The sequence below is a fragment of the Aspergillus vadensis genome, assembly GCF_003184925.1.
Source record: "Aspergillus vadensis CBS 113365 unplaced genomic scaffold BO88scaffold_23, whole genome shotgun sequence".
Lineage (NCBI taxonomy): Eukaryota > Fungi > Ascomycota > Eurotiomycetes > Eurotiales > Aspergillaceae > Aspergillus > Aspergillus vadensis.
The window spans coordinates 595,126-609,337 of NW_020292061.1; the positions used below are offsets into that span (position 1 = coordinate 595,126).

A 14,212-nucleotide genomic window follows, 5' to 3' on the forward strand; every position below is an offset into this window, starting at 1 on the left:
AACTTTCAAATGCATTTCGTTCATCGTCCCTGTGAGTCACTATCAATGTCCATTCCATTCATATAAATTCTTTAAAAGTTTATTCATAAATGCCAAATGCGTGACTTGATTGCAATGATCTTGATTATTATTGGGAATAGACAGAAGAACAGATGAATAGTATTATCAATTTCTCATGGATTCTTTGCAGGCCATACTTGTTTGCTGCATTACCTATATTGCTGACTAGGGAGCACATGTTCGAAAGGCCTATGCATGGGACGATGTCGAGTATTGTTGGAGGGACCTCCTATGGTTGGATCAATTGTAAAGTAGTCTTACTGGGTGTGTTAATTCTTGCTCACACTCTCCTTCCCGAGTCAATGCCTAATATGCATTTTGCAACTAGAGTTCCTCTTAGGAATATAGATCTACCAAAGGGTTTCGTTATTATTCACAACCTATTAGCCAGTGAAGTGAAAATAGCCTAAAATGCAGTCCAATGCTAATGTAAACAGCGGAGAGCTAAGGTATTTCTGTCTGATAAGTTTATATTATGTCGGTAATTAGGTTATTCTTCTAGTTCTCAAACCCCGACCTAGGATGGCTTGCCTTATGCTGAATCCTGAAAATCATGCTCGCACATGAGTTCAGCTGTATATTATGCAATCTTATCATGTCTTGGCTACAGTCTTTTGTGTTCAGTTCGGGAAACATATCTCATAGTATGTATACTTAATTACTATATGGTTGCTATACTATATCACAAACCTTCCGTGCATCAGGATCGATGAAGTCTATGGATCCGTCGAGGGACTTTACCTGTCTACCTATTATATACTAAGCATTTGGGTTCCCTTCCAGGAATACATGTTGGAAGAAGGAATAGTAATATCCCTATGTTAACCAAGGAGTCTAAAGTACAAATCAGGATGATATACCTTAAACATGAGTAACACACTCTCGGGGCACGTACAACAGTCCAGAATGTCGAAAGGTAAGAGCCTCATTTCCTATTGAAATCTTGCTCAAGTAGGGTTTAACAGGATTAACCTGGAAAGTGCATGATTCGAAGATGCAGCAAGCTGCGGATTGTGGGGCGCAACTGGGCCAGAAGATAATACAGCTGCCAGCTGGCATATGCTGCCAAGAGACCGTTCGCAGCAAGTTTCAGAGAAGGTGGGTCAATCAAGAAGGGGCTAGCCGTACAGCTGTGGGGACACATCCTTCTTGATTAACTCTCATGCTAGTACTTGAGTGCTTCCGCTTCGTGCGACTACGCAGGTATAAGCTATATAAGCATCTTCACATGGAGATCCGACAGGAAGGCTAGATCGAAGGCGGGTTCTAACTAGGCCAGAACCACTTTAAACTATATGCTATTGAGGTAGACGCTGCCTAGAGGCCCCAAGTACGCCCTGTCTAGGTTTCCCGAAAGACTAAGCCTACCATAGAACCTGCACTTAAGTAGCAGGAAGTAACTAGGAGGAGAGATAGACAATGTTGATTTACAGGTAACTAATGAGCTACCTGCGACGCAGGTCCGATGCCAACTCTGATTTCTTCGTGTTGAGCCGAGGTATAGACGGTTTGTAGATACGCGACATTGCATTACTTAGGTTGTCGTAAACTTTGCGCCATATCAACGGCCACAGCGTTCTGAACTAATTCCTTGCTTCAGAAAGTAAAGCACCTGCACAGCTAGCACCTTATATACCGGGCTCAATCAGGCCAAGATAGAAGTTATATTGCATTAAAGATCGATACCATTGAGCAAGCAGTCTTCGGCAATTCCTTTTCGGTAGCCGTACGAACGATGCCAGCGTCCGCACTAACATTGAGCACGTCGCACTTCGTGCGAGGCGATGCAAGGTCGACTATGGGGAAGAGAGCCTCGGTCTTCAGGGTGTCATGAGCCTATCACCGTCAAGCGGGCATAGGAGGGTACCCTGTGAGATTCCTCAGGTCGGTGTCGCTTGCCATCACGGCAGCTCGCTGGGCTAAGAGGTAGCTGGAGCCCGCGATTCAGCTCGTTCCTTCGAGCGAGTTAGGAAGGCATAAAATGTGAGGTCCATCGGTTTGCTTTCAATAAGCAAAGTTAGGCAACAAATCAATCGAACAATATCAAGATCTTTGGTAATTGTCGCATGCCGTGTTATATATATGGGACGAGAATATGAGTCGAATTTCCCGGATACGCCTTACTGAGGCGCGCTTTGGGAGCGACATTGGTGGTGTTGACTAGAATATCGCTTGCTGAATGCTGACTTGACTCAATCGCTTGCCTCTCATTGGCCTTGAATAGCTGTAGGTCAGGGAGCTGCCAGCGCCCGCAATTCGGTTTGTCACCGGCGGAGGCAGTGACATTGAGAGTGATATCCTGACAACCCATGTCATTATTTTCGATCAGCCCATCAACCCGCCCAAAACCACGCGACCAACACTATTGAGTTCGCTCTTGGCCTGGTGACGGCTGGCATCCTCGAATTCGCGTATGATCCCCGCCACCATAATCTTCCTTATCTTGGCATCCGCCTTGGAAAACATTTCCCCCAATGCGACAGTACATACTGAAGGTGTGAAGACTAGCGACACCAATCGGGTGTAACAGTCAATGAGAATATCACACAGGGTAACAAATGTTTCGAAATAGTCCGGTTCAAATGGTAACAATGGCGTCAGAAGATATGTGTATTCCTCACCGGGGAGGAGCTCCGAGGCCTCCGTATGCGGGAACGAGACGGTCGCTGCCGCCGCGCTGGCTGAGTTACTCGCCATTGACTTCAAATCTGACGGGTCACTGGATTGTATCGGTAGGCCGATTTCCGTGGCTGAGCTGGTGCGGCGCGCTTTCGTGCCGGCGTGAGCGGCGCGCTTGAACATCTGAGGGATACGGGCGCGAGTGAGGGTGGAGGAGGAGGTGCCGTCGGGATGCACTTGCTGAAAAGCCTCGAATTCAATTAAGAGGGTGTTGAGTGCGCGAAGGAATTCCACGGGTGTTGTGCTGACATCGAGAATCGGAGGCAGGGAGAGGCCCAAAAGAAGGTAGTTGATGGCGCGACGGGCGAGTTTACGGGGCTCAAAGTATGGCAGTCGACTGATATCGGTCCGGGAAAAGTGAACTGTATTGAACCAGTAGATGCGGCCTTCGTGCGCTTTCCGCAGATAACCCAGTGTAGAAATCCGCTTAGCAGCCATATCGTGGATGTGCTGATAGATTGCTGCTGCGCTTTGAGGCCCAAGTGATCCGCTACCACTCGTTAACGGGGGTGGCATGGACCCCACCGATGGGTCATGACTGATGCTGGATTTGGTGTCCCGGCGCGAAAGACTGGGGGCAAAAGTCGAGGAAATCATATTGGACATGGCTATGTACTTGGAGGAGGTTGCCTACCCCGGCATAAACGTGGATTCCGTACTCCGTAGGCAATGAAGATACACGATTAAAAGGGGCTGGCTCGAGAAAGCGTACTAGTAGGAAGATCCGCGGGATCGGGAAGGAGATGGAATCTCCGTGACACGTGACCGTGATCACTGCCAGCAGAGAAGGAGCTATCGTGTCTGTAACAGTCTAGGGATAGTAATTGTGGGTTAAAAGTGGAGGATATTATAAGCAGTCATTTCAGTCGCATGGATTGCTGGTGCTACTAGCAGTCCCGCGTGCAAATGTAATAGACGAGCTGATTGGAAATTAGCCCCATCCAAAACATGCTATAGATTACTAGGTTTGACTGACAAGCTGGATCATATCTTGAAATTGGGACCCTCACAATATCCACTAAGCATGTTAGCTCAGGGGAAGAGCGCCGGGCTCATAACCCGGAGGTCCCTGGATCGAAACCAGGACATGCTATCTGTTTCTTTTTTCTCTTTGTCGCATCTGATCGCTTCTTTTTGTTCATTCAATCTATGGCCACAACGCAGGGTTGCTAGCATAGGCTGTTCACGTTACTTAATAGCTGGGTATCTTTTCTTACTACGGAGACCAAGAGAATCCCGTGTGACCGTGTTGCTGTCGAGGAGAATTACCCGGTCCGTCCCAAGAACAACCGATGTTTTTCAGCCGAGATAGATTTGATTTTCATACTTGCCATGGTGACGGATATGGACGACTTGAGTATATACGTACCGGTAGCCTAATATCATTTATATACCAGTATGCTTATGTAGATTACTCGAGGGAATAACTGGCATGGCAGGTGCCATTTGCATCTGGAAAAAGACTAGCGTAGGGGTCTCAGTAGCTATACCTGAATTGGTTAGTCGCTGACTATCACCCCGGCTGGCCACTGACATGTGACCGACCGCCTTCCCAAAGGGTTTGGCTCCGAGCTGAATGAATGAATAGGAAGGATATCTTCCGGTACTTGACCACCTTCTTTCCCCTCCTTACGAATTAATGGCCCCTTGAGATGACCTAGTATCAGGTCTTCTCTGTGGCGAGCCCCAATACTTTCTTGCGGCTTTGTGTTTCAATATGCTTCTGCGCTCGGCCACTTCTTATTTGATTAGAACTGGCCAGGGGTATCAACTATTCCTAGCATGACACGCCGACTTGTATGTCCCTTTTCGTCTGATCATGGAGCGCTCCTATCAGCAGATCTTAGAACTAATCGGATATCTTTATAGGTTCGAGCGGGCGTGCAGCTCGCGATTTTCGCATCTTTCATCGCTCTTCTCGTCGTGACCTTGGACAACCGGTTCCGTGTCCTTCCTGCCTCCATCCACGGCCATCTTCCATCCCACTATGCTGGGTTCGCCATCACCGACGTCACCGTTGTGACTTGTTCATCCATCAACGTTTTTTCGAACTGTCAACCGAGCCAGGAGTCCTGGTCCCAGGTCGAGAAAGACCTCTACCTCCGCACCGGTTGGACCTCAAGCGCATTTGTTCGATTTGAGCGAAAGAAAGAGGAAGAACTGCTTCCTACTGACAAGGTTGTTATTGACCTTAAGATTAGCCGACTTGTTCCCGAATATTCGGAGGATCCTGAGGCCCAGGCAGAGACATGGGAGCAAAGACCCGGTGGTATCTGGCTCAAGCGAACCGCTAAGCGCCACGCGAGTGACTCTGGAAAAGCAATCACCGCTATCGATGTTCTCTTTGGTGCCGATGCAGTCGATCCGAGAATTGGCTGGGAAGTCAGGGATACTCCATTGCTACTGGATAGCCGGACGGAAGAGCTGGAAACTCGAATCAGCGTTCGTCGGGGAGATCCTCCCAGAACGAAGAAGCCAGTGCCCAGGATAAACGAGAATGGGCGCTTCAAGATCATGCAGCTGGCTGACTTGCATCTGAGCACCGGCCTAGGGGCTTGCCGTGAACCCGTCCCGGCTGAACCCGTCCCAGGGCAGAAGTGTGAAGCCGATCCTCGGACGCTAGAGTTCGTGGAAAGGCTTTTAGACGAAGAGCAGCCTGATTTTGTTGTATTAAGTGGCGATCAGGTTAATGGTGAGACGTCGAAGGATGCTCAGAGTGCTCTTTTCAAGTCCGTTAAACTCCTTGTTGATCGCAAGATACCCTACGCGGCCATTTTCGGCAACCATGATGACGAGGGTAACCTGAAGCGACCAGAGCTCATGACTATCTTGGAGGATCTGCCGTACTCTTTATCTACTGCCGGCCCCGAGGAAATTGATGGAGTCGGAAACTATTATGTCGAGATTCTTGGCCGCGGAAGCACCACCCACTCCGCGCTAACCCTTTACCTTTTGGACTCACACTCGTACTCTCCTGATGAGCGGAATTATCGCGGGTATGACTGGATCAAGCCGAGTCAGATTCGGTGGTTCAAGAACACAGCCCAAGGGTTGAAGACCAAGCACCACGAATACACCCACATGCACATGAACATGGCTTTCATTCACATTCCATTGCCGGAGTATCGTGATCCCAATAACTACTACCGGGGTAACTGGACAGAAGCTCCAACTGCGCCGGGCTTTAACTCGGGCTTCAAGGATGCTCTCGAGGAAGAGGGTATCCTGTTTGTGAGCTGCGGACAGTAAGCGATGTCTTTTCCACCCATCCATGACTCTTTTGCTAACCCGTCTCAGTGACCATGTCAATGACTACTGCATGCTCAATCGAGATAACGAGGAAAAGCCGTCCTTGTGGATGTGCTATGGAGGAGGCGCTGGTTTCGGCGGGTACGGAGGATACGGGGGTTATGTGCGCCGCGTGCGGTTCTATGATTTTGACATGAACCCTGGCCGTGTGGTGACATATAAGCGGCTGGAGTATGGCGAGACGGAAGCCAAAATTGATGAGATGATGATTATCGACGGTGGCATTGTCAAAGGGCCCGAACAAGAAAAGTGAATTGAAGATTGATGCCTTTTCCAAGGCGCTGATCGGTATTGTTTCTCCTTTCTTTTTGAGCTGGGTCTCGCGAGACGCATCTGGCGCTGCTTTTCGGACGATATCATCTATTCGAGGCTCTTTACATCTATTACTGGGGAGGCGTTCCTATTTGAGACTTAACCGGCGGGCTTTCATTTTTCTTTTCTTTGTATCATATTAGTATTCGATTCAGACATCTTCAGGATGCGTGGGCCGCGATAGCAGGCGATTCCTCGAGAAGATTCATTATATTTATCTTCTTTTCTTTCCTTCCTACTCTCTATCACCACCACTTTTCATAATACACGCGCTCGGTGTCCCCGAGAAAGCCCTCAAGGCTGCTCACCACATCATCAGTCATCCCAGGCGGACCACACACATAACACACGGTCTCTTCCGCCTCGATACTGCCATCGGATTTGCTGATAGCCTTGCGTAAATCATCCCGATTAATCCTCCGCGTATGCAGGCTCAGATCCTCAAATTTCGCAGATCCAGTAAGAGAATTTCGATCCAAATCAGGGTCGGTGATGAAAAGATCTAAACTAATCTGCAATCGACGAATCTGTGACTGCGACGCAATGATCTGTCGTAGACGTGAAAGAAACAAGATCTGCTGCAGACTACTAGTACCATTGTCGGTTACTGTTCCTTCTTCTTTCCGTGGGAGTTTCGTTGAGTACAGAAATCGAATATTGAATGATGGGTGAGGAAGAGCTATCTCGTCGCCATTGTTAAGATGCGAGAGCATGGATATCAGTGGGCTATGGATGTGTTAGTATCTGGTTATGAACCATCTTTTCTGTTTAGTGGGTCGACGTAAAACACTCACTTGATCCCCACTCCGCCTGCCACGAAGACTACATTCCGAACTTTCGTCAAGTCCACGCTGGAAGATGGAGGCCAGACAAAACTCCCTCCGACGCGGATGCTAAGTTCCGTGCCTAGGATCTGATCCGCCGGTCGCCAGAGCCATACGCTGGCTGGGTTGGAGGGCGCATACTGCACGGCTAACTCTACGTAGGGTGGCCGACCGCGCGGGTCGATGGGTGGAACGTCGGTTTCATCAGTGGTGATTGCCTCGGCGGGGAATTCTAGGGATGGGAGGACTTGTGCGTCGGCTGGAGTGGAGGTAATACTGAAGCCGCCTGCGTTGGGGATGGAGGGGATGTGGACGTCCAGCCATTGACCCGGGAGGAATGTTAGGGGTTGTTGGGGGTTGGCTAACTGTTGGGTGTTAGCATGATAGTATATACGGTCGGTCGGGAAGCGGATATGTCGCTGATAGTATAGAGTTTACAGGTGTGCGGTTGGAAATGTTATATAGAGACAAGATCATATGGAGAGAAAATCATACTTCATCCACTTCCGGACCTTCATCTTCGACATTCTGGACCTCCGGGGGTATGGTCAACTGTAGCAGTCGCACGGAAGGATTGGCCTGTTCGATATGCGACAGCCGGACATTGTACAGTCGGTTCTGGCGGGGTTCGGCAGCGGTGCGCAATTGATGGGGCAATGAGCCCTTCCGGTTTGTCGGGGAGCTCATGTGGTGTGCGTGATGATAGCAGCACAATTGGTTGTTGATAGCCGATAGCTGGCGCTTAGAGAAGAGAGCTGATGGGTGATGGCGAGATTGTGCTGGGAGCAGTTGATGGCACTGCAGTACTAGTCGGAGTCTCCGCATCCGGAGATCCAATGAATGTTGCGGAGAACTGTTGCTTCTTGAAGATAGTAATAGTAGTAGTTTGAGCTTTCACAGGGCCAGCTGGCGGAATAAACATTTAGTGCTTTACATGGGTTAGAGTAAGTGATTTTTTTTTCTGCATAGAAATTGACTGTGTTGTAGTTATCAAGAGCGCATTGCTGGTTTGGTAGAAGTATGAAGTGGTTGAGTCGAGGCTAGATGGATGACGTTGGGGCATGTCATGTGCCTTCTTGGTTTGTTTGCAGCGAACTGGAACCAAGTACTACTTACTATCCTTCTCTTCCACTTTGTATGTACTCATTCCCATCTTTGTGATTCAACATCACATCCTACTGATTCAACGATATGGCTCAGTGGGATAAACAAGGAAACTGATGGTGATCCTAATGACTGCCAACCCCTCCTCCAGTTCTCTTATGCAGGTGCAGTCACAACAGTAGGAACTAGTAAACTACAACCTCTACTTACTTAGTACTCCGTACAAGTCTGCCAGTTTGCTCCACCTGGGCGCTTCGCACTCTGATTGGACAGCCCCGAGCATCCCTTCCAATGAAAATGAATAGCATTGGTCACATGACCTTACACCACCTCAGTCATCGTCCCCCTGCCTTGACACTTCTTGCCTCTAGCACGGAGGTATTGAGCCATCTAATATGCAGTAGTCATCTAGCTATCAGAGCTGATACTCTCGTGCGTTGCTTTCACCAACCGGAGGGCAAATCCTTCTCTTAGTCTTCTCGGTGCGTAGAGGGTTGCTGGGAGCATGCAGATCACCTTCCCCATCACACGCTAGGCGTGTGACGGCTGTCAGCCAAACGGCTACTTCTGCCGCCTCATTGGTGATGCACCACGGCCTGGCGCCGATGCTGGCGCTTCCTAGACCGCAAGCATTGGCCAGATGCAACCCGTGGGAAACATCAACTGCATTTCCCGCTTTTCTGGCTTGTCATTGCATTGCTGTGATAGCGCTGTTCTCCTCATCTGGACCATGCACCACAAGAGGATGGACGCCGGCGCTTCTGGGGTGCCAGACTTCTTATCCTCGCCATCGCCCCGGCTGATCATCCGAAGCTCCTCTCTCTGGTAGCCATTTTTGTCTCCTTGCTCTCATCTGTGTGTTAGCACTTGGTGTTCGATGCCAGTGAGCTGAACGTACAGCCACAACCGACCTGGACATCTGTCACAGGTGAAACACGAGCCCAGGCACTCCATCAGAGCGAGTACACTTTTATAGTGATATTTTTCTTTGTGGTTCATTTTCCTAGCTGCCTTTGACGACTTCGAATATATCAACACAATCAGTCATGATGCGCATGCGCATGCCGCCGCTTCGTGATCTCTTCCCAACAAAATGGCGTAATCACAATTTGATGTATATATTGATGACCATCGAACTGCCTCTTACGGTCATCATCCTCACGCTTACGGGTATCGCCTCTCATGACCTCTACCGAACGAAGCTCTGGCAGGATGGCGCAGACAACGGGTTCAACAGTTCGCCAAATGAAAGGCTCTACGCCGCGGCCAACCATCGGTCCTTCAAGACCCCCATTGTTTGGAGTTCATTGTATGTGAAAGCCTTCTGGTCCAGAACCCCCATATGTCATGACTGACACTGAAACAGCATCACCGAGTACAACCTTGTCCTGGGAATCCTCAGTGTCTTCGTGTGGATTACAAAGATTCCGGTCCACATCCTTCACATGCTTACTCCGCCCTTGTCGGCCTTTGTCCACGCTGGCTTGATCGCCGTGTATATCTATTCCGTTCGTTATCAGGCCGGTCCCGATATGTCTGACCCCGAGCATCCTCAACCGGGCGCACCATGGTACATCACGAAGAAATGCTCAGTGGCTGCCGTCAAAACAGACGTTCACTACTGTATGCAAGCCAAGGCACTATTCGCATTTTCGATAATTCTCATGTAAAGACGCCCTTATCCTCTGATACTCTTTTTTGGGAACGACCAGCTAATTTGCTTAACAGCCTATACTACGTTGTCGTGCTCGGCATCAGCTTGCAGAACTGCGTCATAACGAAAGAAGAGCGTCAAGAACGGGAAGAGCAGCGCGAAGAGCGAAGGACTATGAAAGAGTTTGAAGACTACGTGCTCAAGTCGCCTGGTATTCCTATGACCGTACCGAGGCAAGCCGGGCAAATGCCGACGGGCATGCCTGGCAAGGCACCGTTCCATAAGACTATCACTAGAAGCACTGATGCATCGTCGGCGGATCTCCCACTTCGTCAACACTTCAGTTCACCGAACCCTCGCCGCTCAATGCACCAAGTGTCGGCGGAGACACTTTCCGGACATCAAGCCCAGTCCCAGACATCTTTCGTGCAGACCAACAAGGCGACTGACAACTAAGTGGGGTTGCAGACTAGTCTACCAAACCCTGGAGAGCTACCTAAGGCTAGGGAGGCTCTTCGAGGCAATCGCTAAGCATGTAATGGGATACAGTGCTCTAGCTCCGTTACCCGCTCATCATTGATGGCTTAAGATCGAACCCACGCTTACTTCGACTCTAACATCCGTCCCTACGTTTACACCCCGAAGTTCTGATTTCTATACCATTTTGCGCGCTGGATCACGCGGAGTTTATCGGTTATACTGTCAGATGCGATAACGAGGCACTTATCAAGGACCACATAATGTTGTTTGTTTGACTTGTTCGCCTGTCTGTAGCTCGTCTAGTGTTATCGCACTTCCCTCCCCAACATTCTCTCATTCCCTCTTATCACGGTAAAAGAATATCTGAGTATAGCACCAATAGTATATGTTGTTGTTGAATCACTGACTCATAATCAAGAGCTTTAAATAATGTAGTAGCAGCCTATATCAGGGCTGTATCACTGTCTCACACTTTTACATTTTCCCCGATAGCTGCCAACCCTGGTATTATATCATATCGCGGCAACTTCATTGAGCAGAAAGAGACGCTGTGTATACTATTGAACTGAACACTTTCCGCAGCACATGCAAACAGAACACAGTAAACTATATTGGAGAGAAGACAGATCCATGAGACGATAGTACGAGTTCATGCCATGAAGAATATGTAAACAAAAGATCATAAATAGTTAATCATGAATATTTCGATTACTAGATTATCACATGACCGTGCATAATGGCCCGTGTAACACGTGACCGCAACCGGACCAACTTACTGCTATCCTATCAAGACTGGTCGGGATCTCACGCAAGTGACCTCTCGAAATCTCATTTGCGGCTGATTAACATCCTCATAATGTCCCTTACCCGGACCTCCTCTGTCTTGCGACAATGTCGCCTGCAATTGCACCCGGAAGCCATCTCCCTGACGCGCACTTCCCCTCCCCTGAGCCATTCTACCCGCCATCGCCGACCCTCGCGCTATGAAGCCAAATCTTTCCATACGACGACGCCCCTCAATGCAGCGCCACGATCTCCCATCGCGCGGAAGGCTCAATCCACTCGGAGACAGGCCGTCTTCACAATTGACGGCGTATTCGCCCACGCTGTCCAAGGCGATGTCGAGAAAATGCTACAGAGGCTGGAAAAGACCGTGGAGGAACACTATGACCGGTGGAAGGAAACCCACAGCTATGAGGGAAGTTACGGTCGCGCGAAGCTGAGTCTCGACAAATACAAACAAATCGCACAATCCCTACTGCGGACCGCCTATTCCCAGCCTCCATCCGCACGTGCGATTCGCGCAATTTCCACCAATGTCGAGGTCATCTGGAACGTTTCGAGGTGCCTACTGAGTCCCGATAATCGTGCCTTGGAAGTTTGGCTCCATAGTGCTTGTGCTCTCGCAGGCGCGAGGTCCCCTGCTCTTATGCTCGCTCAACGGAACCTCGACGATGCGCATCCGAATTACCCCCTACGCACTCAATTCCTGGATAAAGTTGAACAATGGGCGTTGCAAGAACGTGATCCTCGTGCTATGCATGTTTATGTGAGAACGCTAATTGCTCGCGGGGAACATGAAAGTGCGGTGCCGCTGATGGATGAGCTCATGTCGACCATCTATCCTTCAACACGAGTGGAGGGCCTGGAGACGCCTCTTTCGTTCTACAACATTCCCCAGGTGTGGCCGACGTATATTCAACTACAAGAGGGGCTGAAGAAGAAGGGAGTGAATTGGGGCGTTAGCAGAGATGAGCTGGCCCGTCTGGCAGGAGTGGATTACCAAGAGCCCAACTACTTGTCGAGTTATGCTTCCGCCATGTTTGAGGCTGGTGATTATGAGAAGTACGAGCAGTACATGCATCAGGCTGCAATGGCCGGTGTGCCCAGTGCTTGCGCCTCTTTGGCCCATTTCTACTACCTTACTGCGAGAGGACTGTTCCCCCGTCGGGGAGAGAAGGCGTTTGTTCCGCGGTCGGAAGAAGACTCTAGCGAGGTACTCAAAAAGGGTAGATTGGAAACTCTCTACTCCAGCATTGTCCGTGGTCTGGCACCCCACGAATACTACAACAATCTTGCTCTCGAGTGGTGGGAGCTGGGATTGAACATGGGCAGCGACTTGTCTGCTATGTTCCTTGCTTTCGCTTACCGAGAGGCCGGTCAGCTAGAAGTTGCAAATTCTTTTTACAAGCTGATAGATTCGCCTCGTCTATGGGCCCCCAAATTCACCGCTGATGATCTTGCCATGAATTGGGACAATCCGTTTGCCAGCTTCTCTGTGCCACGGCGAGTACTCAATGTAAAATGGTATGACAGCGATGCCAAATGGACCACTGAAAAATAGCCAAAAAGAAAGGGAATCAAAGAAAACTCAAAACGCCAAAATCACGCTTGTCTAGCAATGCTGATAGTCGTACCAAGATGCGTTATGTCACATGAAGCGCGTTGCCACGCGAAACTGGCAAGAGTGTAAAGGGGGTTCAACTTCCCGGCTCAGAAGGATTCCTCGGTGTCAAACCAGGTGTGGAGGATGTCTGGTAAGGCGTCTCGTGGGGCCAGTGCCGGCGTGAAAATTTATTCGGGTGTTGCTCGACACGGTAGCTGTTCATTGTTATGCTTGCCGGCATGATCGGTGCTTATGCCTCAAGCCGATGAAGAGGCTTCCTTCCCGCCATCCAGCTCGTCTCTTCGGGCGGCTGTGAAGGCAGAGGAAGCAAGTTCGAAAAGGTGAGTCGAATCAATGCTTCGCTCTGAGGGTGTTCAGAACCTGCCCGAGTGCTTGCCGGTAGGAGTCGAGGTCACGGGTGGCTCAGTTATGGTGAGGGTTGCTGCAGGTGCAATAATAACTGGAGTTGTTGTTTCATCCTTGCAGCCGAACCAGCCGGGGGTCTTGCAGGTCGTGGTCGAGGTCATGGGAGGTTCAGTTGTGGTGATTGTTGGTGCAGATGTAATATCCGAGGTGGTTGTTGGATCTTTGCAGCCGAACCAGCCAGGCGTCTTGCAGGTGGAGGTGGAGGTGGAGGTCGATGTTATCTCGCCAGTTGTGGTTGGATCCAAGCAGCCCCACCATCCGGGAGTCTTGCAGGTAGATGTTCTGCTAGTCGTAGTAGACGTGGATGTAGAGGTGGCCGAGGTGGTAGTAGTGATTTCAGAGCCGTTACTGCGGAAAAACTTCCAGAGTTCACAATCATAGCACTCCTCTTCAGGCGCACAGGGAGGCACATCATCGTAGCCAGCAAGAACATTGGCAATGACGTAGTTGATGCGATGTTTGCTGAGACCAACACGCCAGCCCTTGTCTTCAACAGTGTCATAGACACACATCTGACCAGTATGGCATGCGGATTCCATGGCATAGCCACCCCAGGTACAAACTGAGCTAACTCCATTGCAAGTTCCCATGTAAACCGGGTCTGCCGTATGTCCGAAATGATATGATCCAGTGTTCCTACGTGACTGAGGGTAACGTGAATCATGTCCTGGCGGACTGGGAAGACCCAAACGAGCTGCTGGGAGTGCTTCCGGAACAGCTTCAAAGGTAACAACTGGTACCCCAAATGTCAAGCCTAGCAAGCTGGACACCGCACCACCCAAAGAATGGCCCGTCAGCCAAACGTTGGCATTTGGATACATCTCGGTGATGTTGGAGTAAAGATCGATTGAGGCGCGATAATATCGGTTCTCATCTAGCATCGCCTCAACGATGCAAGTCAGGTTCGCATTGTACAGAGTTGTCTGGCAATCGCAGACTTGCCGCCAGAGGTAAGAACCACCCTGACCACAGCAGCAG

General features: G+C 49.8%; 6 protein-coding genes and 1 non-coding gene across 7 annotated transcripts; 4 read left to right on the top strand and 3 right to left on the bottom strand.

Annotated features, from left to right (window-relative positions):
- Positions 1-1,988: 1,988 nt before the first annotated feature.
- BO88DRAFT_129898 (uncharacterized protein) lies at positions 1,989-3,485 on the bottom strand. The gene has a single exon (XM_025701387.1). It carries the CDS (start codon positions 3,343-3,345, stop codon positions 2,386-2,388), a length of 960 nt encoding a protein of 319 aa, XP_025559803.1. The 5' UTR covers positions 3,346-3,485; the 3' UTR covers positions 1,989-2,385.
- Positions 3,486-3,760: 275 nt separating this feature from the next.
- Positions 3,761-3,832, top strand: BO88DRAFT_t221. The gene has a single exon. It is a non-coding gene; the product is annotated as a tRNA-Met (tRNA).
- A 500-nt stretch (positions 3,833-4,332) lies between these two features.
- Positions 4,333-6,664, top strand: BO88DRAFT_407284 (phosphoesterase). Its single transcript, XM_025707386.1, has 3 exons — positions 4,333-4,536; positions 4,609-5,984; positions 6,037-6,664. Exons 1-3 carry the CDS (start codon positions 4,522-4,524, stop codon positions 6,299-6,301), a joined length of 1,656 nt encoding a protein of 551 aa, XP_025559804.1. The 5' UTR covers positions 4,333-4,521; the 3' UTR covers positions 6,302-6,664.
- On the bottom strand, positions 6,606-7,871 carry BO88DRAFT_490353 (FAD-dependent oxidoreductase; the record flags this gene model as incomplete). Its single annotated transcript, XM_025712773.1, has 3 exons — positions 6,606-7,086; positions 7,155-7,549; positions 7,680-7,871. The coding sequence occupies 3 exons, from the start codon at positions 7,869-7,871 to the stop codon at positions 6,606-6,608; spliced, it is 1,068 nt and encodes a 355-aa protein (XP_025559805.1).
- Positions 7,872-8,623: 752 nt separating this feature from the next.
- On the bottom strand, positions 8,624-8,976 carry BO88DRAFT_347302 (uncharacterized protein; the record flags this gene model as incomplete). The annotated part of the gene is made up of 2 exons (XM_025703372.1): positions 8,624-8,678; positions 8,717-8,976. Coding segments are annotated over 2 exons (315 nt in total), but the record flags the coding sequence as incomplete, so codon positions are not given.
- Positions 8,977-9,337: 361 nt separating this feature from the next.
- BO88DRAFT_456761 (uncharacterized protein) lies at positions 9,338-10,398 on the top strand (the record flags this gene model as incomplete). The annotated part of the gene is made up of 3 exons (XM_025710941.1): positions 9,338-9,597; positions 9,655-9,954; positions 10,017-10,398. 3 exons carry the CDS (start codon positions 9,338-9,340, stop codon positions 10,396-10,398), a joined length of 942 nt encoding a protein of 313 aa, XP_025559807.1.
- An 880-nt stretch (positions 10,399-11,278) lies between these two features.
- On the top strand, positions 11,279-12,766 carry BO88DRAFT_456762 (uncharacterized protein; the record flags this gene model as incomplete). The annotated part of the gene is made up of 1 exon (XM_025710942.1): positions 11,279-12,766. One exon carries the CDS (start codon positions 11,279-11,281, stop codon positions 12,764-12,766), a length of 1,488 nt encoding a protein of 495 aa, XP_025559808.1.
- Positions 12,767-14,212: the final 1,446 nt, after the last annotated feature.